Genomic DNA, 26,693 nt, shown 5'->3' on the forward strand with positions numbered 1-26,693 from the left:
CCTTCTACGACTGCTGATTCATCGATGTTGTTTTGAGGTTGCTGAGAAAACAATCATAAAAATTATACCTCGTAAAGTTTGTAATTGAGGTGTACGAGGCTTTTTTGCATACACTTCAGCTCCTTTTGAGGTTGTTTAAAATTCACTTCAAATCAACTAGGCTGATGAGGTTATTTTAAAGGTATATAGGTTTTTTTTTCTGATACTTATAACATAAAAGGTATTTATGAGGTATAAAAAATATGCCTTTTTTCAACTCAAGCGTGTGAGGTATTTATTAACTTGTATTAAGTCATTTTATTTATACCTAAGCTTATTTTGAGGTGGTTTTAAATTCACTTAATTATATTACCAAATATTAACCATATGATTATTATCCAAACCAAATTATTAACCAAATATTAACCAAGCTGATGAGGTGTATTCTAAGGATACAAGGTTGTTTTTCTGATAATTGAAACAAATGAAGTATTTATGAGGTACAAAAATATTAACCTTATTTCAACTAAAAAGAGTGGGGTCTTTATTGAGGTGTATGAAGTCATTTTATTTATATCTAAGCTTATTTTGAGGTTCTTTTAAATTCACTTCATATCAACCTAACTGATGAGGTGATTTTAAAGGTATATAGATTTTTTTTCTAATACTTATAACAAAAAAGGTATTTATGAGGTATAAAAAAATGTTCCTTATTTCAACTCATGAGAGTCAGGTATTGTTGTTGACGTATGCCTGTTTAGGCAGAGGGGTGCAATTGTTCTGGTTTTCCAGTGGCGTCAACTTTGGCCAAGAATTCAGCTATTTATTGAGGTGTATGAAGTCATTTTAGTTATACCTAAGCTTATTTTGAGGTTGTTAAAAGTACACTTTATATTAACTAGCTCACTTCCCAGAGTTTCGTGCGAGCTGGCGAATGGCGTGTGTGTTGACGATCGAAAGTCTATGTGAAATTCAGTATGTGTGTTTGACATTTATTAATTCAGTTTTATCACTTTTAATCAAATATTATGCTTCAATTTTCAAATTTAAATTTTATTATTAGAGGCTATTCTTGTAGGCTTAGCAATAAGAGATAACAATCAGAGTATTTCTCGTCGCCGTTTAGGTTAACGTTACTGGTGAATCGTAAAAGCAGTTTACGCATAGTTTATTTTATTGTTTGCTATTTATTCAAATATAACTAATTTTTTTTTATTTTGCTTAAATGTATATGTTTTAATGTAGCAGTATGCAAGCTGATTAACTGAATAAAATGTTCATAATTTCTCTTATAAATAAATCATTGAAAATTGAAAGATTTTAAAATAACAATTTTGCTTTGAAATTCTACTACAGCTGTATGCTGATCGTTTTCTTGGATATCTTTATGCAACGTTTATATTGTTGTTTATGAGTGAAAATATGCATAATAACACTGCGTTTTAAATCTGATTAACATGCAATTTCTTTTTGTAAAATATATATATATATATATATATATTTACAGAGCTTATCCACAAGTAGTTCCCTGATATTGCTGAGATGACCTAGGCTGTAAATAGCACACGTGAAACAGCGAAGAAGTGACTAGCAAGCTACTACTCAGCCTTCCCGTGGGAAATAGTTCTGTATTTATACCAAAAAGAAGAAGTAATCTATCACAATTAACTACAGGATTTATGCAATTGTTGATAACAATAGTTTGCCTGATATTTGATAATTGAAAACTAGTAACTATACTAGCTCACTTTTTCATGTTTGATCACAAAATTGCTATTTTTAACTACATGTTATGTTTTAGCAATTTACCCGCGTTAATTTACTAAGCGGATTGTTATTACTTATTAGAATACTAAGCAGGATTAAATAAAATCAGATTTCAAGTTTAAATGACAATTTATGAGCATTTTTATGCATCTGTTTATGGTTCACTACTTCAAAAATTAGCAAATTTCGGAAATCTTAAATTTTTTAGAAGTAAGTCAGTATTGTTTCTTTTGTAATTTTAGTGCTTAATTGAATAAAAATCAATTGCAAATAAAAACATTTAGCGTTTTAAAGTTATATGCATTTTTGTTGAATTTCATCCTATGGGATATGTTTTTATATTTAAACAAATGTTTGTAACAACTAACTATTACTTTTATTCTGCTCGGTATTACAAGTTATGTAGCAAATATTTTACTCAACTTTATTTTAAAGTATTATTTCAAACCGTTCACTCCTAGAAACTTTCCTCACATAAAATTGCTCACAACTTTAAAACAAAAGCTCCTTATCAGCTTGTAATTAGTTCTATTCGATTGAATGTAAAAATGCATAAAAATTGGTACATAACTCTAAAATTTTAATTTATTAAACGATTGTGGATTACACTGATTAAAAAATATTTAAAATAACTATTTTTTACTCTGATGTGGAAGTCCTTTACAGAATCAGCGTCAAAAATTTATAAAAAAACGCTATTAATTTCATGAAGTCGGACAAAAAGTTTAAAAATATAGACTAGGTTTATTGAGTTTAAAGATTTGTAAGAAAAAAAGAAAGAAAATCTAATTATCAAACTTACAAGTACCAGGCGCAAAAAGGGGGCGCAGCGCTGAATCGGCTAAAATTAGATTATTACAGTAAAAAATATTTTTAAACTGAAAATCTGACTCATCGGTGATTTGAGAAACAAAGGTTTAAACTTACAGCAGACATAAACACAGGCGCTTGTCATTAATAGAATAATTTTAAAAGAACTGGTAGTTACTAAATGCATTGTGCTAAAGTGTATTTTTTTTAATTGAGATTTATCAAATAATACTGAAAACATGCGTCAATTTTTGAGAACATTGGAAAAAAGAACTATATTTTTATGGCTTTCAAAAAATTTATGGGAATAAATTGATCATCCTATTTATATGAGATTGAAAGATGCTAAGTTTTGGCACAAGAGTCATATTTAAGTATTAGAAAAGTAACTGTTAGCTCTTAATAAATAACAAGTTAAGAATATGAGTTAAAACTTACTCAAGAATTGCTTTCCGGCATTGATTCTTACGTCTATAGCAGTTTCTGAGAGAGGTTAATAGAACAAAAGAATACAATTAAAATAACGGCGTATCTGAAGTTATTAACTGGTATCAATGAACTTTTGAGCTCAATAAATGACGTTTGATGACGAAAAAATGATAAGGTTTAATAGAAAAATGATAGGATTTTGCCTTCACATTTATAATATATTTGCATTTACATTATATTAATATTATTTGCATTCTCAAAAGCACTGTCTTTTGTAAGTGCGGATTTATGCGGTAACTTTTTTGAACATAAGCTAGCTCTAATTGTTTTTCTAATTCCGCTAATTTAATTCGCTCAAATTCAAATTTAACAACTTCGGCATTTGGCGTAAAATTTTATATTTAAAATGATAGTAAATAAATACTATTTTTTCTTATATAAACTTAATTTTTAAATGATTTTGATCACCACTACTATCATGTTAGTCAGCTTAAGCTTTTTCAAATACAACGTATTTTTTTTGCCAAAAATTAAAATTTTAATTCCATTTTAATACCACTGGGAAAAATCATAATGGAAGGGATTAAAAGTTGGCAGACATACTATTGCATAATCCAATGCGCATTTAACTAATTCTGTATCCGTTTTTAAAAAACTTCACTGTTTTCGATTAAAGTTTTCAAATTAGCGATTTTTACACCCTACGATGCATTTAAATTTAACTCTTCTGCGTCGAGTTTTAACTCGTCTTTCTGTAATGTAGTTAAAGACATATTTATAATTTAATACACCTAAATATAACGTTTAACGTTTACCTTCCTCCTCAGATCGCTGTTTGACGCAGTTAGTTATCAGTGATATGTGTACGTTGCCGATTCAAAATTGAAACTAAATCTTTTGCCACTAATTTTCACTTTTTTTCTTCATAAAATTCACTCATACATAGGTCGCTTACCCTCTGCTACTCGGGTAAGGACCATGTAATTGCTCTTGAAAATACAGTTCTCAAAACACATATTGAAGCAGTGGGCTGTTATTGAAGTTATACTTCTTATGCGACTTCCAACAAGGTTGCGTTAAACGTTTAACGCTACATTTTTTATTGGCCGGGAAATCACGTGGTAGGATCCAGTTTTCCCTCATTCATTTCCATATTGTTTTGGTTCTCACTAGCATAAAATCATAAAAGTATTATTTTTCTATAAATATTTTTTTAGTTTGTTTTGATACACATATAATTTAATAGGGTAGTATTTTTTATTTTCAAATTTAGTGGATAACAATTGTAAAAAATGAGTGAAAACAATCCCATGGACAATGCGACGGATTTAAGGTTATGTCAAGGTACTACATCTCTTGTGAATATCAATTGATTGTTTCTCTTCTGAAATTACATTATGACGCATTCACATACATTATTAATACAAATACATTTTCCATGCGAGACGATGAGGCAACCACAAGCACTTCCGCTGCTTCAAGAGGTCCACGAGGGAAAAATGCATAATATTACCGTTATTACAGAACACGGAAGCGAGCGGAGCAGGAAAAAGAGTCGTTGAATAGAACTAGTGATCCTTCTACGACTGCTGATTCTTCTACAATTAACGTCGCAGGTTACGAAGTTTAACTTTTTTCGCGTAGAGGGACTCCACGCACTATTTTTTTAAAAATTTAATTAACACACTTGCCTCTTTCAAGGTTATTAATAACCAAGGTTATTAATAACTAACTTGTTCTCCTTAATTACACATAGGTCGCTGCTCGCACACAAAACTGAACAGTATTTTTTTAAAAATCTATTGTAATAAGAACTAAAATTTCGGAATTTCCAGAAAACAGTAAAACCAGCGAAAGGTTAAATTATCACATGAATAGTTTAAATACCGTATACTTCGGTTTAGTTATTAGAATTGTGGTTTCTTTCCTTCCAAATATGGTGAAAGATTTCTTTTCTCCGTGAAATGATTGCAATATTTTTCCTTTTCCCCAAGAATTTGCTAAATTTTTTTGAAGATCATCATCAATGGCTCGACAGCCCAAGGTGGGCCTTGGCCTTCTCAAGAAGTTTTTTCCAGGCTAAGCTTTTCTTGCTACTGCTTTCCAATTTTTTGTTTTTAAGATCAAAAGGTCTTTCTGTAGGTCATCTATCCATCTCAAATTCGGCCTGCCTCTTTTTCGTATGCGAACTGGTCTGGCATTGAAAACTCTTTTTTGTGGTACGGTCTACGTTCATTTTGTAATCTTCTTCAAAAGTATCTTCTTCTTTTCTGTGATTTATTGATGATCTTTTGTTTGTAATATTTTAGATTTAGCTTAGCAAATTTATCCAAGTGAATTAATTCTCATCAAAATTAATATTTGAAATCTTTCAGTAACTTTTCGAGATTTAACTCTTGAAATAATGAAGTTTGACAAAATTTCCTTTTAACTTTTTGTCAAAAGAAATTACTTTAACTTTCCTTATAAAAAAAGAGTATAAATTTTAATTCCAATTTAGATAATAACATTTTTTCCTATATATTACCAATTAGTTGAGTTGATTTATATGTAGTGTTTAATTTCACCTCAAGTAGCCAAACGATATTATTTAACATCAGACAGATGCAATGCAATACTGCTGTTCTAGAAAACGCTTGACTATCAAATCCTATAATCTAATATTAATGTCAATATTATAATATCAGATTAAATTTTATGCGAGCTAACGTTCCAATTTTTAAATATATCCTCCATTTCATTACTTTTCGTCCGTCACCACTTTTCAAATTATTTACATTAATGAATAAATATTTATTTATGAATAAAAACAATAAACTAAAATATTCCTTGAAATATCTTTTTTATTTATTTATGGAATTTTATGCCAGAAAACTCAAGATAATAAATTATTGAAAGCTTATACGGTTTGTGAACTATTAACTGGAAAATCTTTTTTATAAACTTTTGTTTGGACTCGAGATACGAGGATCGTTTACAGCGTAAACTTTCACGTCAGACTTTAACACATCATTAGTATTTATTATCTTCTAATATTGTTAATAAAACCACCCGATTGCAAAAATCATAAATATATACTAGTAAAGATTACCTTCATGAAATTTAACTTTATTAAGTTAGTAAATAATTTAAATTATCTTATAAAATTTTGTTTTTCCTCTACGTACCTACAGGTGCGAGCTTAAAAATCGTTCATGACAGATAATAAAGCGAGACATTGAACATTGAAACAATCTTTTATTCCTTTATATTCATAAGTTTCTTTAATTATATTTCGTAAAAACACAATCATTTTACATTCTTATCGAAGGTAATTCTGTATATGTATGTTAAACCGCGTTCTGTTTGATAAGCATAAGATTAAAAAACCGCTTAGACAATAACTAATTTTTTTTCTAACAATAAGCCAGATAAAGTAATTTTTTGTCGATTTGTAACAAAAGTTTTTTTATTTTTTTATCTCCGCCTGCAAACTAAATGATTTTAAACGAACCTGTGGTCCTTAAATTCCTGTTCTAAAAACCATTGCATTTTTAGAATGATTCTCAATTAAATATCTTAAATTCTTTAAAAAATCGTTTTAATTTCACAAAAAAGAATGCTTAGTTACCTACTCATTAAATATATATATATTTTCAATTATTACGGTACTTTTCGGTTAGGCAAGCAACTTTTAATCTTTTTTGAAATGAAAAATAGGGAAATTCAACTTTTTTTCGTACTTTTCTTACTTATTTTTCGTGAATGTAAATTATGTTCCGTTCATGAATAATAAAGAAAAGAAATAAGTTGGTGTGTTTATTTTTGAGATATGAGACCAGAGAGATCCCATAAATACTTCTTGAGTTGTGAATACAAGAGAATTTCATCATTTGAATGATATTTTTGTTTTTATTGTTCTAATTAAGAATCAGAAATTCTAACCTACAGTTCAAACTGGATCATTTTCAATACTAATTCAAGTGAATATCACAAATAAAGAGGGTCTCAAACTGATTGACACGATCCCAAAAGTTAGAGTTGAAGCAAGAAAAAAACTAGACAACATGCATTTTGCCAATTGGTAACCAGTGATTGTCTTTCGGCTATCGCAATTTTTTTTTGTACTTTAAACGCTAAAATACTATACCAAACAATATTCATAAAATTTTTTTAAATATTGTTTGGTAATTCGGACAAAGGGCGTATTTAAAAATTTTTTTTTATCAATAGAACAAAAATATAAATATGTATTTGTGTTTTTTCTTCTGGTAAATACAAGTTGCTCATGCTAAACAATTAAGATATATATATATAAATAAATACAAGAAAACACGAAGAAAGTTAAGAAAAACAATAAGTTTCATTTATTGCGCTTAAACTGCGTGTAAGCAGAACTCATTAGATAAGTTCAAAATGAAGATAAAACAAAGAAAAATTATAGATATATGAAAAAAAGGGGGTGAAATAATAAGTAAAATAAAAAAACAAACAGTTTTAAAAAAAAAGAGATGCAATTTTATTTAAAAAAAACCGGAAAAAAAAGATATAATCTTTTTATTAGCCCACACGATTATATCCGCAAAACAGAGTGCTTTCTGATATTGTATCTATAAAGCCAAAGCAAAATATATTAATACAATAGTGTGAGGAGCAGTCAAAAAATTTTTTTGCAAAAATTACAACAAATAAAATAGAACACTATTGAGTAAAATAAATAACAAATAAATAGAGTAAAATTTAAAACCCTCTGGTTACACTGAATTTGCGCTTTTGTTTTCATATTTTGTAATCTGGCAATCTTTCTGCGAAAAAATTTTTAAATCATTCTTGAAAAATTTCCCGTCCATGTAAGTAGATCTGATTTCGCTACTCGCTTTATAGTCCATTTTTTATACTGTTTTTTCTTTTTATTTTATTTTATTTTCTGTTTTTATATGTTATTTTTACTTTTTGTGTTCTATATTATTTGTTGTAATTTTTGTAAAAAATTTTTTTGAGTGCTCCTCACACTATTGTATCAATATATTTTGCTTTGGCTTTATTGATACAATATCAGAAAGTGCTCTGTTTTGCGGATATAATCGTGTGGGCTGATGAAAAGATTATATTTTTTCTTTCCTTCCGGTTTTTTTAAATAAAATTTCATCCTTTTTTTTTTTTAAACAGTTGTTTGTTATTTTTTTACTTATTAATTCCTCCCCCCCTTTTTCATATGTCTATAATTTTTCTTTGTTTTATCTTCATTTTGAACATATATATATATATATATATATAAAATAATTACGTAGAGAAATAGTTTGTCATGATTTTTTGTAATTAATTAATGTAGACTTGAGCAATCGATCTCAGTAAAAGTTAAGTCTTTTGTGTTTATTCTCTAAGATTTATTTGCGTTAGTTTTTTTCTTCATATTTTCTTGCTTTCTTTTGCATCTGTTATCTTCTTTCTAATATGATTATGATTAAGTTCACTATTCATTGCTTTCGTTAAAAGATTTGTAATAGAATTTTTGTCTTGGTTTAATTGCATCACAATGTAAGGGTATGATATCAGATGCAAATTTCTTTTAATACTGACGTTTAAAACTATCTCAAGTTAGTGAGTATTTATAATTTCGAGATTGTATTTATTATTTTGATCTCTTAATTATTTTGCTGAAATTTGAGACAAGTATATTTTTTTTTATTGTCATCATGTTTATAATAATATAATAGTAAAATAATGATAATAGTAAAAAATTTCTATGATTGACCTAATGTTTATGCGTAATATAATTTTTTTCTGGCTGATTCAACAATGTTAGAACCTTGACTTCTGCTCAATTTATCGCATTTTCCTTTTTTAGAAAGCTCTGTTTAATCTTTGCATATAACACCTAGTTTTTTTTTTTTTTTTTTTGGAAACGAGGTGATATTTACTATATTTGTTATGCATAATCTCTTATATGAAATACAAGTAATGGAATTGTTTTGTTTTGAAGAAAAAAAATATTGCAATAACATCATTCTCAAAATTGTGATTGATTTGACAAATTTAGTATTATTAATACTAAAGGAAGCTTTTAAAAGGTGATCTAGAAAATGTATATTTTTTCAACTCATTTTTTGTATGCAATTACATGTTTGTGCAAATTTAATTTAGATGTAAAACAATATTTATCATTTTTTTAAAAACATTTAAATGATATGTGAATCTTTCGAAATGAATTGTTGTTTTTGAACTTAGTAGTTTTAAATAATTATCGAATTCTTAATTTTTATGAGTAAAAATATTTTTACAATGTAATATTTACAATACATTGAAAATTTTAAAATTATTAAATGGTTTCCTTTCTCACCTCCTGTAAAAATGTCTACGAATACTTTTGGTTCTGTTTCAGGTCTTTTCTTAAGTAAAATTTCAGATACTGAAAGATTTCAATTTCAGTGAAAAAAGTATTTTGGTTATTTTTAATTTTTTTTCTCCCTTTTTTATTATTAAAAAAATAACACTTTAAAAATTCGAACAATAAATGTATTCTAATATTGAATAAATATTTAAGTATTGTTACTGTTTTATTTTATAGAATTTAAAAATCAGAAATAGTTATATACTAGATATTTTTAAAAATTCTGAACTGCCTCTCAATTCAAATGGAAATTTAACTTTTATACAATATCGAGTGTTTTTTAGGCATATTAATATCGTACGATAAATGTGAAATTTATAATGATTTTTTATAAAATGTATTTCATAAGTTAACATGTTCAATTGAGATTTGGATATAATTGTCTTATTTATAAATCTAATTTAGGAATGCATTTAAATTTAAAGAACAATATGGTATTTTAAAATAATTACTGATATAAAATTTATCAGAAAACTCTTTGCGTAAAGAAAAGAAGAAACTTTTTTATAAAAATCAGCTTGGCAAAAAATATAATTTAGAGGAGGAAAGGGATGGTAGCAGAATTTTATTTATTTATTGCTAATAAAGTAAATAATGCGTGGAATGACATTATAAAACTATTCTTCGAAAGTTTTTCACTTCACAGGAAATTAAGTAAATTTATATCGCCGAATTATTGTACTGCCATCCAAATCTTCCTCCAGTAAAAGATAACGCAATATAATACAGAAAACTTAAAAGCTATATAGCACCAAAATCAATGAAAAATAATATTACGGCTATGTAAAGCATGTGCAGAGAAGATAGCGACCTTTGGTATATTTCTAATATTCGAAAGTTATGCAAAATTTATATAAGGTCTTTCTGGCTTTCTAATGTAATCTAATATTACGTGCTACTTGATATTAGATTCAAGCGAGGATATGGCTGCACCAAATAGTATTTTAAAGCACATCAAAAGTTAAATGAAAATACGAATAGACCTACGATTTATGAGAACACCTGTTCTGTGACCTGGGTGTGTGTGTTTGCTGTGATCTCTTCAAAAAATTAAAAATTGTTCAAAAATGGTAGGATTGTATGGAAATCAACACAAGCTGGTGTTATTTTAACAACAAATTCGATTATACAATTAAAGAATTATTTCTTTGTAGGAAATACATTAATCTTTTTTTTCTCTCAAAAAGATAAGAGGCGGTCAAACAATTGAGGTACATGGCCTCAGTTTTGGCACATTATCCTTGTCAAAGCTTACGTGCTAGCATTGTGTCGAACATTCAAAACACACACTAATATAAATAAAAATTAACATCCTCAAAAAATTTTGAAATAGACTTAAATATCTTTTGTTGAGTTAACATCGGATTTTTAACTCGCAAAAAATTCTTTTCCTTAACAAATAGTTAGCTTTTTTATAATGCAAAATCCTTAATTTTTTAACAAATAAATGCAAAGAAGTGATAAATTTTTTGTATCAGTTGATCTAGAGATAATTTTAAAAAATAACAGTAAATAGTACGTGACAATTGCGTTATGGTAAGAAACCTAAAAATTACAGAGAGTGGTTAAATATTTGTATTAATTTTTTACCATGTTACTTAGCTATTCCACTTCTGAAGCAAAGCTGTTTATAATTTTCAGAATTATTTATAATATTTAAAATTTTTATTTCACTGCATCCTCATGCAAATTAATATAATTGTTCAATGTTTTAATCTGTCTGTCGCAATTAACGTAATAATTAGTTGGATAAGCATCAACGTAATTAAAGGGGGAAATATTATAAGATTTTAAAAAGAGAATTCTGCTTCAATAATCCTTAATCATCCGGTACATAACTAATAACACTTTGAAATCCTGAATATAAGATTATAATCTAAAATGCTTGATTTTAAACTCATAGTATGTTTTGAGTACGTTCGGAAGTTTAAAAAAAAACTTAATTATAATCCCTTATTATTTTAAAAATGAGTCAATATTTCAGCTATTTTGTAGATATTTGTCTCTAGAAATTATTTAGCATTTAAGTAATTGCAGGTAACAACTTGGTGATAAAAAACGTCAAAAGATTTATGATTGAACTAATTTTTTTTAGCTTTTTTTAAATTATTACATTTAAAAATTTGAATATTTTTATTTGAATGATTAATTTTAAAGGCCTCTGACTTGTTATTTATTTACTTTATTAAACATCAAGGCAATCTAAAATCCGTTTTACGCTACATAATGATAATTTGCTGCTGTATAAAAGTACTGTTCAGCTATAATTATTTTAATCTTTACTGAAATTCATTTAGCATTTCGAGGTGTAAATCGTAGCATGAGTGGGTCAAGATTTCGAATGACCAGGTTAGGAGTAACATTGACTTTGTCTCTGGGGTCCTTGGATGTTACTTCAAAGTTCCGGAATATATCTGCAAGCACAGTCTTTTCTTCCATTAAAGCAAATTTCTGTCCTACAAACAAAGAAAAAGAATAATATTACAGATCGAAGAATGACATATGCATAAAAGGGCTTCAGTCTAGCTAACTTCGTTTTGAGAAAAAGAAAACCTTGTGCTTTTCTTATTTATGTGAAAAATTTGAATAAAATAATATATTTCTGGTCTGGTGGCGATTCAATAATCATAATTATTTTAGATTTTTCGCTCTGATATTAAAAAAAAAATTTTGTTATTAACTTCTTGGAAAAAGTACTTGGCTGGACTAGAAACTTATCTTTTATATCGATATGAAGGTAATAATTCAACAAACACAAAATATTGTTAAACTTGCGGGAAGTAAAATTTTTAAAGGCATTTATTAATTGTCTATTAAATATATTTTCTAAAAAAATAAATGCCCAAAACTTAAAATAAAAAACTGCAATTTTTTTGCAGGGCATAACAAGGTTTTAAACGGTGAAAAGATAAGTAGATAGAAACTATTCAATTATATTACAATCCAGGTTTTTTTCCTAAGAAAAATATTGATAGTATATTTTAGTAAAAATTGTTGCTGATTTTGTAACAAAACGTGCATAAAATTGTGCTTGTAATTTGAAACATAAAATAATCCCAATACAATCCACCTTGAAATTTAATTTATCTAATTTTCGGTTTTGTCAATTTTTAGTGCAAAAACAATGCTTTCACTAGAGCAGTGGTTTCCAACTGGCTGCCCGGGGGCCGCATCCGGCCCGCGAAGCCTTTTTTGTGGACCGCGAACTGAAATATATTAGTTGTCATTTTTTTGCGGACAATTTTCGTAAAAAATCTATATGGGTTTAAAATACTTTTCTCGTTAATAAAAACCTAATTTCTTCGTTTCTGTGAAATTTATCATACCAACGGTGCAAAAAAAATTTTTTTGTCAGGTTTTGCATCCTAGAAAATATTTATTCAAATACAAAAATAATCGTGTATGTTACTCTTTTCTATTTCATTTTTTTTTGTTTTGTGAATATAATTTAGCAAACAAATTTTTACATTGCTGAAAATAAGTAAGAAGTAACATTGTCTCATTTTGAACTTTTGAAATATCTACAAATCTTGATACAGTTTCTCATTAAAATTTCCATTNCTTTGGTGTTTTCTCCAACTGCAATTAAATATTTTTAAAAATCTACTTCTTATTTTAATTTGTAATTCAATACTTTTGTTTTGATGGCAATTGGGTAATTGCACTTGAAGAAGATCACAATACCCACACATGTGACCTATGACGTTAGGTTCACTTGATCGCTTATAAGCAAAATGGTGTGTTAAAGTTGAGCTAAGTTTCTTCTCATAAGTTAGAATATTAATTAACGTGAATTAAATTAAAATACAGCACTATATCGCACATCGAATTTGTACAAAAATACAATTTTTTTCTCGTCTACTTTTAATTAACTTGGATTGATTATTTGTTAATGTTTTTTATTGTAACCGTGACATATTTTTGTTATGTGTATATGGCAACTTCGATACATAATTTGTTTGTTTATGTTCTACATGAATTCATGCCGTCTATGTCTAAGGTAAGAAATATATTATGAAAGAATTGAAATCTTTACTAAAGTATCTTAGTGTAAGAATATAGAATGTGTCACTTATGAGGATTGATAGCTAACGTGGTTAATTCCCATCCAACATACAGATGGCACGAATTGAATTTTAACTGTAGGACTGAGTGCTAAAGCAGGAGAGTATCAGGCTCACGAGAGAGTCAGGAATACTGGTAAAAAATTAATGAGAGTATTAAGTGAATATACAGTCCAATTATTGTGAGCTATTAATCTGACTAAACTGGTCAGATGGGTTTAGCTTACTCGAAAGAGAGTGGAAAGAACAGTTGAAAACGTAAAGAAATCCACGTTTCCGAAAAAATTTGGGATCGATATACCCACACCATTTGGGATCGATATACCACGTCACTTGCAGGTATCTCATTTCCTGAATGCATATTTAACAGTACATTTCATATACTATTAGACACTTCCAAAAACATTTGAGCACGTGTGGATTATTACTTTGAAAATAAACTGCATAAACAATTTGCAAAGACGTTTCTATTATTCTAACTTCTTATTTTTATTCTATTAATTATATAAGTGTTTATTCATTACACTACCTAAACAGTTCCTTGGCCCGGCTGAGAAAGGCACAAAGGCAAATGGATGCCTTCCAATTACGTTCTCGGGAAGAAATCTTTTTGGGTCGAATTTTTCTGGATCTGGAAATGATTTAGGATCTCTATGAAGTATAAATGGGCATATTAAGCAAAGACTCCCTTTTTCAATTTCGTAGTCCACTATAAATTAGATCAGAGATAAATAAATACAGCAAAACATTACAACAAATTATTAGGTGTTAAAAAAGTTTCGAAACACTTGTGAATGATAAATGAACTAAAAATAATAAGAAAAGAATTCAGAATAATTATGGCAATTAAAAACTATACTTCCAGTGGTTAAACGCGGTTTGCAGCTGAAATTCCAAAAAGAATTGAAACAAAAGAAAAAAGATAAATTATTAAAAAATACGACAACTGAAGCTGACGTCTTCAAGGCGTACCAGCTCCGTAAGCCATAAATTGAAATAAACGAAAAAATGTTTCGTTTATTTCAATTTAGTTGTTGCTTGGTAGTCAGTAGTGTAAGTTGGTTATAGGATTTGTTTTTAAGTAAGTTTTTGAGCTTTTTATCAGGGCTCGAAATACCGCCCGTCCGCGACGGTCAAAAATTCCCCGTGGACAATGAATTTCTCGAATCCGACGTCCGCGCGGACGGCTATTTTCCCGTTAATGTTCGTGATATATTTTCAATTTTTGTTGGAATACATCTGAAATTTTAATGGATGTTATTAAAATTTAAGATACACAACATTGTTAAACACAAGAAAACTTCAGCCCTCCGAGCTCAAGCTATTTATAAAGACCTAATGCAGCAAAATGACCCACAATACAGCAACATACTGCGCAAGGTGGAATTGATGTTTTCTCTGCAGCGGTTGAAAGGGGCTTTTCAGTAATGAACTTACAAAAAAGCACATTACGCACTGTCTCAAACAAGAAGCGTTAAAAGCAATTATGAGCATCTGCCTAAATGGAAAACCTCTTTAAATTTCTGGGCGGAAATCTCTGAAAATCATTGGCTTGATTGTGAAACTGGCAAGCGTCATATTTGATTCATTTAAAAAACGCAGTACCCTCGGATAAATTGACATTCCAGATAACTTGACCTTGAATTATTTCATAAAAGAAATACTAGGTTACTATTAGTAACCTAATATTTCTTTTATTACTGTATAATGTAATCCTAGTAACTACGAATTCATTGTGCAATTTACATAAATGTTTGTAATAAATAAGAGAAAATTATATTTTTATTTATTTAGAAGCTACGGGTTAGTTTCAAAGGAGGTCGGGGTACATTGTTGGACAAGCCGTCTTTGGGGACGGGTAAAATTTCTGAGTTTTTTCTTCGAGCCCTGCTTTTTATTTTTAGTATTTGTCTTAATTTTACACTTTTGTATTTGCTTAACGTATTTTATATTGTATATTCTCTTTCTGGACTTCGGCAAAACCTTTGGGGTATAGAGAAAGAGAGTAATTTAGGCAATTGTCGTGTTCTCTCGATAGAAAAGTTTTTGCATTTATTTCTACCGGAGCTGGTACCCCCTGAAGACATCAGCTTCGATTGTCGTATTTTATCATAATTTTGATTTTTCATTGTTTCTTTTGAATTACCTAAAAACTAATTCTTTCATAGCAATAACGAATCAAACCCCGAAGTTCAGTTTCTATCCAAAGTCATNATAAAAATGTTTGTAATAAATAAGAGAAAATTATATTTTTATTTATTTAGAAGCTACGGGTTAGTTTCAAAGGAGGACGGGGTACATTGTTGGACAAGCCGTCCTCGGGGACGGGTAAAATATCTGAGTTTTTTCGAGCCCTGCTTTTTATTATAAGTATTTGTCTTGATTTTATACTTTTGTATTTGCTTAACGTATTTAATATTGTATTTTCTCTTCCTGGACTTCAGCAAAACCTTTGGGGTACAGAGAAAGAGAGCAATTTAGACAATTGTCGTGTTCTCTCGATAGAAAAGGTTTTGCCTTTATTTCTACCGGAGCTATCAACTTCGATTGTCGTATTTTATCATAATTTTGGTTTTTCATTGTTTCTTTTGAATTACGTAAAAACTAATTCTTTCATAGGAATAACGAATCAAAACCCGAAGTTCAGTTTCTATCCAAAATCATTTACAGCATATTGACGAAAGTTTAAACTAAGAACACCAAAATGCAACAACACAATATGATAATTCATAAAAGCTGAGTGTTGCAGAACTTTTTTAACAACCTAAAATTGTAGTGAATGTTAAATTTTGGTTTCAGCACAGTTTAAAAACTAAATTTAATATCTAATTAAATGAGAATCTTAGTTACAAGCACGAAAGCCCTGAGTGGCTAAAATAAAGGGTGAATAAAATAAAAATTGAAGAAGAATTTTCAGAGAGGAAAGAAAACAGGGAAGAATTTTCAGGGTGAACAAAAGAAAAATTGATAAGATCAAAAATTCCAAGTTTAATTAAATTTATTTTCAAAAATCAAATAAAAAACTATTTCATCCTGTTCAAAAAGTAAACAATATATGTTGATTTGATTGACTATAAAGACAAATTCTGAGACTGAGAATCCTCTGGATTTTTTTTATCTAAAAACCCATAAAAGAGATGGATAAAACTCAATATTTTTATTTTTTTTCACTCTCTGCTACCGTGGTTTTTCTAGTTTCGTTTATCACCTACATTTTCAATTTTTCGTTAGTAACTTTAAGCTTTTTTGTTTTAAATCTTGATAGTTCGAAACATATCAACTTTTAATACCCTCTTCATACATTTTTTTAAAAACCATGAAGTCTTTAATCAAGCACAAATCAACGTTATTGAACGCGTTGACTCAGGGGATAGAGCGTTAACTTTCCAATGAGGTAATCCTATGTTGGAGTCCCAGTTGTGACAGCTTGATGCGAATTCCGCGACCTACTCGCACTGAATACAGTTCTGACATAAATTCTACTAGGTAGGCGGATCATGGGTTAGAGCAGAGGTCGCCAAAGTGGTCTACATAGACCCCTAGGGGTCTATTTAACATAAGCGGGGGTCGATCTGAGCCAGGGGGTCGATCCGAACCAGAAGGGTCGATTAGTCGAAGGATTATCAGTATTTTTCAGATATGTGACAATTAGAAATAAAAGAAGAAGACTTGGAAATATATACAGGTAATCTTCAAAAATTGAGTGACGATTTTAAACTGCTGCGTTTTGTTGATTTGGAAAACATTGACATCCCTGATTGGATTATTGTGCCATTTTCTGCTTCAATTGAAAACGTGGACATCAACCTGCAAGATGAGCTTGCTGAATCATTATGGGGATTTGAAGCAAAGATTCTTTTTAAAAAGTTAACAATAAGCAAATTTTGGACAAATATAAATATAATGCAAAAATATGTAAGACTTTACAAAATAGCTCAGCCATTTATGATAGCATTTCCAAGTTCCTACATGGTTGAAGCTCGTTTCAGTCACGTAAATTCAATCTTAACTAAGAACAGAAATAAATTAAATGTGGAGTTTCGAGGGGATTTAAGATTAAAATTGACCAATTTTGAACCCAATATAACGAACCTTGCAGGAAAAAAAACACCAGGCACACCCATGTCATTGATTAAGAAACAATAAATCTGTTGTTACTTTACTTATTATTTCTACTTACTTATAATTACTTATTATTTCATAAATATTAAGGTATTTATATTTCAACATTAATGTATTTTTCATAAAACTATTGTTACACTATGTACTATTACTTTAATAAATGTTCAAAATCATAAAATAAATGTAGAAACACAGTATCTAATAGAGTTTTATTTCAATTAACAGAAAATTACTTTTATGGGGGTCGATGGAGATTTCGAAAAATTATGTAGGGGTCTATGATCAAAAAAGTTTGGCAAACCCCTGGGTTAGAGAGACTCCTCCTAGAAAAGAGAAGGTTACCGTAAACGAGAAATCCGATCCTTTACTATTCTGAACGTAGTGAAATCTTTCATATTAACCATTACTGCGCTGTTTATGTTCATTACATCAGACAACTAAATTAATCCGTGGAAAGTCTTTCCATCTTCTAGGAGGTGTTGGTTAGGGTCCCTTTGCCTTCGACCATGGGTGACTTTTCCCTCCATNCTTTGCGCCAAAGTGACGTCACTAGAGTGACGTCGGAGGATCGGCGCGGCAAGAGATACTTCAAAGGAGTGAACCAGCCCTTCTATTCTCTTTAGCCCTGGTATTGGTTAGGGTCCCTTTTCCTTCGAACATGGGTGACTTTTCCCTCCATGTAACGCAAATGCAAATAAGTTGTACAATTTTATTTTATAATTTTATAACCGTCGTTGAACAGCCGACCCAATTTTATAGGTTTACGACTACTAATGCTCAACTCCGTAGCCTTGTAATTTTGAACTCCATTCAGAAGACAAGGGAACTCCTGGATCGAGTATTAGGAGAAATTTTCCTTCGTGAAGGATTTTTTGATGGAGCTAACCCTCATTTGCGTTACATGGAGAGGAAGACCACGAGAATCTCCCAGGGTAACAAATGAGGATATTTCACGTCAGCACTGTGGTCGGTGCAAGCCGGATGCGGAATTGGTATCGACTAAGATTCGAACCCGGTTCGCCTCATTGGAAGGCTCACGCTCTATCCCCTGAGCAATCGCGGCTCAAGTTGTACAGTTATAAAATCCTCTATTGAGGCTAGTTTGATTCAAAAGTTCCGTTCTCTTGATCAAAATGACAAGGCTATTGTTGGCTGTTCAAAAGCGACTGCAAAATAAAATAAACTGTATTACTTCTCAGTTCAAGCAATTTAGTTTGTATTCATTTATGGTACACAATTTAAAGTTAGATTTAGCGAAGGACTGGATTTAAAGAGTATTTTTTCAGTTTCTTCAGCATCTTGTTAAATGCAATTTCTACTGTCTTACATTTTCGTAACAAATAATAGAAAAATTGCACATATTAAATTTGTTATTATTTTATGTTTTGTAAATTAAATTCTTCTTCCACGATAATTTTGCTTTTACTATTAGAAGATTATTTTTACTTACACACTTTGAAGTTTTCCTCAACGCCTCTAGCTACAAAAGGCACTGAAGTGTGTAATCTAAGAGACTCCTATTGTAAATTAAACATAAAGAAAACATTATTTTTTTGATAATAAAAAAGTAACAGTATTTTGATGTTATGAATTCCTGATATAAAGTTATACTTTAATGACACACTCCAAGTACTTCATGCGCAATAAATCATCACGTTCAATTTCTCTTTCATTATCACCTTCAAATATTTCATCCAATTCTTCGTGTATTTTTTCCTGCACGTCTTTATATAATCCAACGAAATATAATGCCCAAGAAATCGCCGCAGCCGTAGTATCGTAACCCTAAAATTAAAATTTTGAAATTAACATAATGCACCTAAAATAAATTCCCTTCTTAAAACCTAGCAACCTCCGACAAATTTGAAAGAAGAAAAAATGGTAATTAGCGTCTTTGGATAATTAAAAAATTTATTATTTTGTCAAAATCAAACTGTACTAATTTTTGCTAATATTAATTAAGTGACCCAACGAATTTCTTTCGTAAGGTTTTTTCACCAAAACGAAACGAACTTATAACAGTTATAAATTTTTAAATTATAAGAATACACAGGTTCAAAACAGTTAACAATACATTTTAAAGCTAAAATTATAATTTAAAAAGTAATTTAGATTTAATGCCGTTGTTCAAGCACAAAAAAACTATAACCAAGAAATTGAGTATTTATGATTAAAATTAGTATAAAAATCATATTTATTTTACAGAAATTTAAAATAAATATAATATTTAAAAATCATATTTATTAGAAATTAAATTGGACCTCAGCTTTCCAGGAGGTTTTATTAAATTTTTTTAAGTCTAGACTAATGATTTTTACTATTAAAAAACTTCATTTTCTTGACATCCAGGATTTCAAACTTTACTCATCTAAATTTTAAATATGTGTACTCAACCTAAAAGCATATTTGTTTCTCGCAAGCTTTTAATCTCTGTACACTTGTAATTTAGACTTCAAGAATGTTTAATTTTTTCAAGGAGATTTTACCTGCTTCTATTTTTTAAATATTTTGTAAAAATTATGTCTATGTTTAATTATAATGTATGTTTTAATTAAATTAATATAGTAGTTTTTAGTAATCTATGTTCACCAATGAATGTTTTACGTTTAATTTTTTTTAATCAATGATATCTCGTATTTTCGATACTGTGCTCGAACGAAGAGGTGATTCTTTACAAACCACCCCTTGAACATTTAAAATATACAAAAAGAAAAAAAAATGAACAACTTTGAAAAGGTTTTTAATACAATTCTGGTAAATATGGTCAGCAAAAACTAGATAAGTTCACACTGAGATTTACGCTTTTCTTGGGTCATTAATGTCTCCACACTGATAAAAATCCTAGTTTAAAGAACTAATGTATGTCTATTTTTGTACCATGATTTGCACTAATAAGTTTTGCTTTATTCATACTTTATTTTGCGTAGCTTATTATATCGCTCATGGGCTGCAATAGTGGCACAACTCAAAAAAACACGTGTTTTGGACAGACATGCAACAACTGCTCTGGTTGATATTAAAAGCACAATTTAAATTTTTGGGAAGTACTAGTACCGTTAAGATAGCCAATAAACTTTACAAATGAGATATAATTTCAAATGAGATATAATTTCAAATGAAATATTTTTTTTGGATAAATTAGTGTTTATTTTACATTCATACTCATTATTTGCACTAATAAGCTTTGCTTTATTCATACTTTATTTTGTGTAGCTTATTATATCGCTCACGGGCTGCAATAGTGGCACAACTCAAAAAACACGTATTTTGGACAGACATACAACTGCTCTGGTTGATATTAAAAGCACAATTTAAATTTTTGGGAAGTACTAGTACCGTTAAGATAGTCAATAAACTTTACAAATGAGATATAATTTCAAATGAAATATTTTTTTGGGATAAAATAGTGTTTATTTTACATTCATACTAATCTACAATACTATTTTTAAAAAAAACTTACTGCAAACATAAAAGTATCTACTTCCTCTCGAATGTCTTCTTCTGTAAACGATGAATCTTTAAAATGATGTTCTAACAGCAATTCCAGGAAAGCTCTGCGAGACTTTGTATTTGAGGGGTAATCATTGGCAGTTACATCCAACTGTTTTAATTGTTGATTATTTTCTATCATTTTTGACTTCTTCTGTTTTATTACCTAGGTAGAACATAGTTATACACATGCATTGTGAATTTTGGAGCAATTTAAAATGAATTACAAAATTATTATTTTAAAAATTGAAAGAAATTAGTTTAAAAACTGGGCAAGATATGAGTAGTTATTGTAGTTCTTTCATACTGCGCATGCGCAAAAAAAATATTTTTGCAGTGAATCGATTTGTGGAAAAAAGTCTGATTTGATTATCTTAAAACTTTAAAAAGTTTCAAACAATACTCTAAGTAGTTTAAATACTTTTAAATTAAGATATAATATAAATAAAAATTATTCTTTCACGTTTGATTCCAACTTCATAGTTTCATTTCAGCTGCTTGAATAATATTTTTTACTTACATGTTTTGATGGTAGATAATTTTGAAAGCAACGAACGTTAAATATTTTTATTTTGTAGCTTTCCTTGCACAAGTTACTGCGCAACATAATCATTTCTAAATTTTATGTTATGTAGGTTTTGCACAGCAAAACAAAGTGTAATATAAGTAACAATGAGAAAAATTCCCGAAAGAAGCACTTAAGACTGAAATAACTTTTAAAAACAAATCTCGTTTTAAGTTTATTAATAAAGATGGCCCTTTCAGAATATCAAATTTCAACTATGAAATGTATTTCTGCAGACTGTTGAGAGGTCCGCATATTATTTCTCTACTCTAAGTTTAACACTTTAAAATAATTCTGGACTAATATTGAAATTTTATTTTATTTAACGTATTCCTTTTAGGTTTTTCTGAACGCCTTTTTAATTTCAAAGTTTCTGAAGCTTATTGTATTTGCAGTGGAAAAAAAATTAATGTTAAGTTAAACAACCTAAACAGTGGTTGTACTTATGATTTTTTAAAATAAAGAGATTCATTACAAAAAAAAAGTTTTTTTTGTTTTAAATGGCATAATGCAGTAGTGTTTTTTTTCTCTTTCATAATTATACATTAAAATTACAGATAGATTTCTCATAAAACTATCTTCTTTTTTCGTTTATTTTTTAAGAACCCTCATGATTTTTAATTTATATCAACTTTGGTTATTTTGCGTTTATTAAAAAATGGAGACCTTATTGCTTTTTCTTTTCACGTAATACAAGATTTATATTAAAGATGGTATAGTCATTTTTTGCTGCAATAATTTTATTTTATTTTATGACCGCCGTTGAACAGTCGACCCAATGTTTGGGTTTACGACTACTAATGTTCAACGTGCTGCAATAATTTAAAGTTTTGGATTTTCACAAATGTAAAGTTTTGGATTTCACTTTTTTGAAATTTTTAATGGTTATATAGCTTACAGCATCAATAGCCCAGTAATGTGTTAGTAGCCAGAACTTGTCCCAATAGTTCACTTTCAAATTCCGTAAAAAAAAAAACTATAATAACAATAATTTGCTGTTTCTTTAGCCAGGGTTTTCGTGAAAATTGTTTCTTGAACACATATTTACACAATATTCATTTTCCATGGTCAACATTAAAAAACAATCGTGGCAACTAGAAAATACAACCTTAAAAATTTCATTTTTTTTAAACTCTAATTTTCAAAATAATGGCTTTTAAAAGTATAAAACCAGTACTTTCATGTGTATAAATTTAAGCTTTTATTTATCTGACGTTCAAAATAATTTAAAATCACATATCTTGTATTTAAACGTGCTTTTTACTATCTATGTAATAAAATCTTTCCCTAAATGTTTGAAATTGACAAGATAGCTGTTCAGAATAAGCTGAGCCAATTGCGCCGCTTTCTATAAAAATGTCGTTAAACCACTTACTTTCCTTGTGAAGCGATGAATAATGTCTACATTTTTGTAAAATTCTCTTCCAGTCGGTGATATTCTAAATATAAATTCTGGATAAAGCCAAGGCTTAAAAATGCGGATCAAAACTAGAGTACCAATTCTAGATGGGGGGAAAAGAATAATAAATAAATATTCTTTAAGTATTTAGATGAACATTACAAAATTAATCAAAATAGCTATTAACCATATAGCAGCAGCTTTCTAGTTAGCTGATTACCTAGATATAAATTTCTATTTAACTGTAGTTTTTAACATAGTCACTCTGGATATTGGATCCTCTGGGTATGCTGATTTTAATGAAATAAGAAAACTGCAGATTTTAATGGAATAAGAATAATGCAGGTTTTAATGAATAAGAGATAGGCAGATTTTATTTTATTTTATAAACGTCGTTGAACCGCCGACCCAATTTCATGGGTTTACAACTACTAATGTTCAACTCTGTAGCCTTGTAATTTTGAACCCAATCCAGAAAAACAAGGGAACTCCTGGATCGAGTATTGGGAGAAATTTGCCTTCGTGGAGGATTTTTTAATGGAGCTAACCCTCATTTGCGTTACACGGAGAGGAAAACCTCGAGAACCTCCCCCGGTTAGCCTGGCGGCAAGGGGACTCTAACCCATGATCCGTCTACCACTGAGGATATTTCACGTTAGCACTGTGGTTTGTGTGGAATAAGAGCAATGCAGATTTTAATGGGCGATTTTGCCGGAGAAAGTATGCGCCGAGTAAGACTTGAGATAAGTAATCTTTTCTGGTAGATTCATGCATCTCAACAGACAACCTTTGAAACTTTATGGCATACTCTAGAAATTTTTTTTCATTTGAGAATTTACTTTTCTCTAAACTTTAAATTACTTATGTAGGTGAAAGAAAATTCGTCGGGAAGGCTTCCTCTTGTGATATATATATATAGTGCCCTATTAACAAATAAAAAATTAAGTATAAGATGCGTTAAAACTTACTTATGAATTGCTTTATAATATTCTTGGCCTTCACCCAATTGGGCATTGATTTTTACGCCCATAGCAGTTTCTGAAAGAAAAGTTTCAATAATCGTGTGAGTACTAAATATTGTTTAAAAGTTACAATAGCAATTTAAGCTTCAAACTTGAGGTAACTATTTTAAAAAAAACAAGTAGAAATATTTAAGTTTTACACCTGTTTTAGTATTTGTGAAAGGTTAAAAGCTTCATTAAGTTTTTGCAAAAATAAATTTCAAAGCCCCTTAATCTATTTTGTGTGCTGAAATAATTAATTCTTGTAAAATAAATTAATTCAGGTAGCTTTAAGTAATTCATGCAAATATTTCTTGTATTGGAGGTAATTCTTGTATTGAAATGTAGTAAAAAAATGATGTTTATTCCTCCGCATTTCCCCCCCATGTGCTCATTCAGTACTTGAAGTCTTTAATTAGAAGTTCTCCAACTCAAGGATTACTCAAGGTGGCTCAATTCTGTGTGTTTCTCAAAAATCCGAACTTTTTTATCTGGTGAAATGTAAAATTTTTTGTTTAATTTATTCATTGCGCAAGAGCTAAAACTACAACAACTCAACTTACCACGACTATAACTTAGCAAAAATTAAATTCCTGGAATAATATATTTGGAAGTACCCAGTATTATGAATAAGACTTCTATGAGGATTGTAACGAATCAACAAAATTTCTAGGTTAATCACGTGCCTTACGTTTGATAATAACATTATGTTAAGATGTGCTTATTTTTCAAATTGGAACCTCCAACTACCGCCAACCGGTGCCGTTCATTCAGTTAAAGGTATTTACGTACTGTGGCCAATATGTTTATGAGAACTTCAACTTTATTAGAGCTAATTAGATTTCAAAAGGAGTAATTAATAGTTTTATTTCATGTAGAATTTTAAACCAAATTTGGTGAAAACCAAAATTTGTAAAATATATGATTGAAACTCGCATTTAAGGATAGAATCATAACTTGACAATAATAGGGGGACGTTTGAAAAAACGGCTTGTGAAAATGTTTGTTGTGATCTTTTTAAATATTTTATGAGCATTTTGAATGGATATTTTCTGCTTTCACTTTTCTATTTTAATTAATACTAGCTGAATACCAGTTCTTCGACTGGGTGAATAAAAAATTTGTACGGAAATCAATAAATCAGTACTGAGAAACACTACGAAATCATGCTCAAAACTGAAAATCATATACCGACATAGTTATATAAGTCTATGATTAAAACCGTGTCCGTGTTATATAAGTCTATGATTAAAACCGTGTCCGTGTTATATAAGTCTATGATTAAAACNTGTCGACGAAATGACCCTGTCGACGAAATGACTTGTCGACGAAATGACCCTGTCGGCGAAATGACCCTGTCGACGAAATGGCCTGTCGACGAAACAACCCTGTCGATGAAGTGATTGTCGATGAAATGAACCAGACCCGATTAAAACCGTGTCCGTGTTATATATGTAAGTCTATGATTAAAACCGTGTCCGTGTTATATAAGTCTATGATTAAAACCATGTCCGTGTTATATAAGTCTATGATTAAAACGGAGGTCAGGGACAAAACTCCTAACGAAATACATGGTTCCTAGTTGGGAGTAAAGCATGCGGTTGAAAGAGAAGAAGACCTAACCTATCTCTAATGGTCTAAAATGAAGCACGTGAAATTTGCTTTCTTAAGCACCACACTAGTTTGTGAGAGTAGACAATTAAGTCCAGCAGGTACCCATTTTTTACCTTATGAGACGCAGCACGCGAAAACATGCTGGCCAGCTTTATCTAACGTTGTCAATTTGTAGACTTAGGAAAAAATTGGATATTTCAAATAAAGACGTATTATAAAATTAACAAATCAGAAAAACTCAAGAAAACTATATAATAGATAAGTAAATGAATTTGTTCACTGTAAATGTTACTGCACTTATTCATTTGAAACTTAAAATAATTTTAACTTAGAAACGTCGCAAAAGTGTAGAGTCCAATGCGGGACTCATCAGACTAAAATGCAACCATGAGCAACAAGATATAGAAAGATGTCTGTCGGGAAATTAATTTTCACGGATCAAAAATTATAAAATTTCATACTTTTCCTAAAATTTTAGTACGAAATTTATTCGAATGTGTTTATTAATTTGCATGATACAATTCCGTCTTCTGGCATTCTAAATCGATGATTCCGCATATTATTGCTTCTTTTACATTGCTAATTGCCTATTTTTTTTTCTTCTTTTTAGAAATAAAAAGGTTGCATTTTAATCTCGGTTTCTAGACTTACGAAGGAGGTTTAGATATTTATCCATTTCTCAGATATCGCTTACCACAGATAATATCTAGAGTGCAAGAAGTAATTAAAGGAACAATATCAATCCAGGAATCTTTCTCAAGTTTACGAAGAAGTGATACAAGAATATGAGACTGATCGAAAAATACCGGTATAAAATCTCCTAATATTCGAAAGTGTAATGCCACTTTTTACCAGAGCTAAAAAATTAAAAAAATACAGCAAAAATAAATAATGTATGTAACATTGTATAATTTAATTAAAACAAATATTTATTTATATAATAATAATAACAAATATGTCGGTGTATGTGTTGAGTAGGCCATAAAATTGTGCGTGGGTAGGCGACTGTGGATTTTAATTGCAAAAAAAAACATTAATTAAGTGATGACAATGTTAAAGCTATGTAAATAAACACGTTAATAAA

The 26,693-nt window shown here is 29.4% G+C and overlaps 2 protein-coding genes across 4 annotated transcripts in view; both read right to left on the reverse strand.

The window, feature by feature from the left end:
* LOC107456123 (cytochrome P450 4V2-like) overlaps positions 1–3,123 on the reverse strand; it is a 30,975-nt gene extending 27,852 nt beyond the window's left edge. The window contains exon 1 of the mRNA XM_016073905.3: positions 2,995–3,123. The gene's annotated coding sequence lies outside the window, so the exon portion shown is untranslated. The remainder of the gene's footprint in view (positions 1–2,994) is intronic.
* Positions 3,124–11,521: 8,398 nt separating this feature from the next.
* LOC107456121 (cytochrome P450 4V2-like) overlaps positions 11,522–26,693 on the reverse strand; it is a 29,351-nt gene continuing 14,179 nt past the window's right edge. For all 3 annotated transcript variants that reach the window (XM_071186676.1, XM_071186677.1, XM_071186675.1), the window contains 8 exons: positions 26,304–26,466; positions 23,963–24,032; positions 22,971–23,097; positions 21,002–21,196; positions 19,153–19,326; positions 18,992–19,058; positions 13,949–14,128; positions 11,522–11,811 (listed from right to left, as the gene is read on the reverse strand). In XM_071186676.1, coding sequence (XP_071042777.1) covers positions 11,645–11,811; positions 13,949–14,128; positions 18,992–19,058; positions 19,153–19,326; positions 21,002–21,196; positions 22,971–23,097; positions 23,963–24,024 — 972 coding nt within the window. In that variant the 5' untranslated portion in view covers positions 24,025–24,032; positions 26,304–26,466 and the 3' untranslated portion in view covers positions 11,522–11,644. The remainder of the gene's footprint in view (positions 11,812–13,948; positions 14,129–18,991; positions 19,059–19,152; positions 19,327–21,001; positions 21,197–22,970; positions 23,098–23,962; positions 24,033–26,303; positions 26,467–26,693) is intronic.

This window comes from Parasteatoda tepidariorum, chromosome 10 (genome assembly GCF_043381705.1).
Source record: "Parasteatoda tepidariorum isolate YZ-2023 chromosome 10, CAS_Ptep_4.0, whole genome shotgun sequence".
NCBI lineage: Eukaryota > Metazoa > Arthropoda > Arachnida > Araneae > Theridiidae > Parasteatoda > Parasteatoda tepidariorum.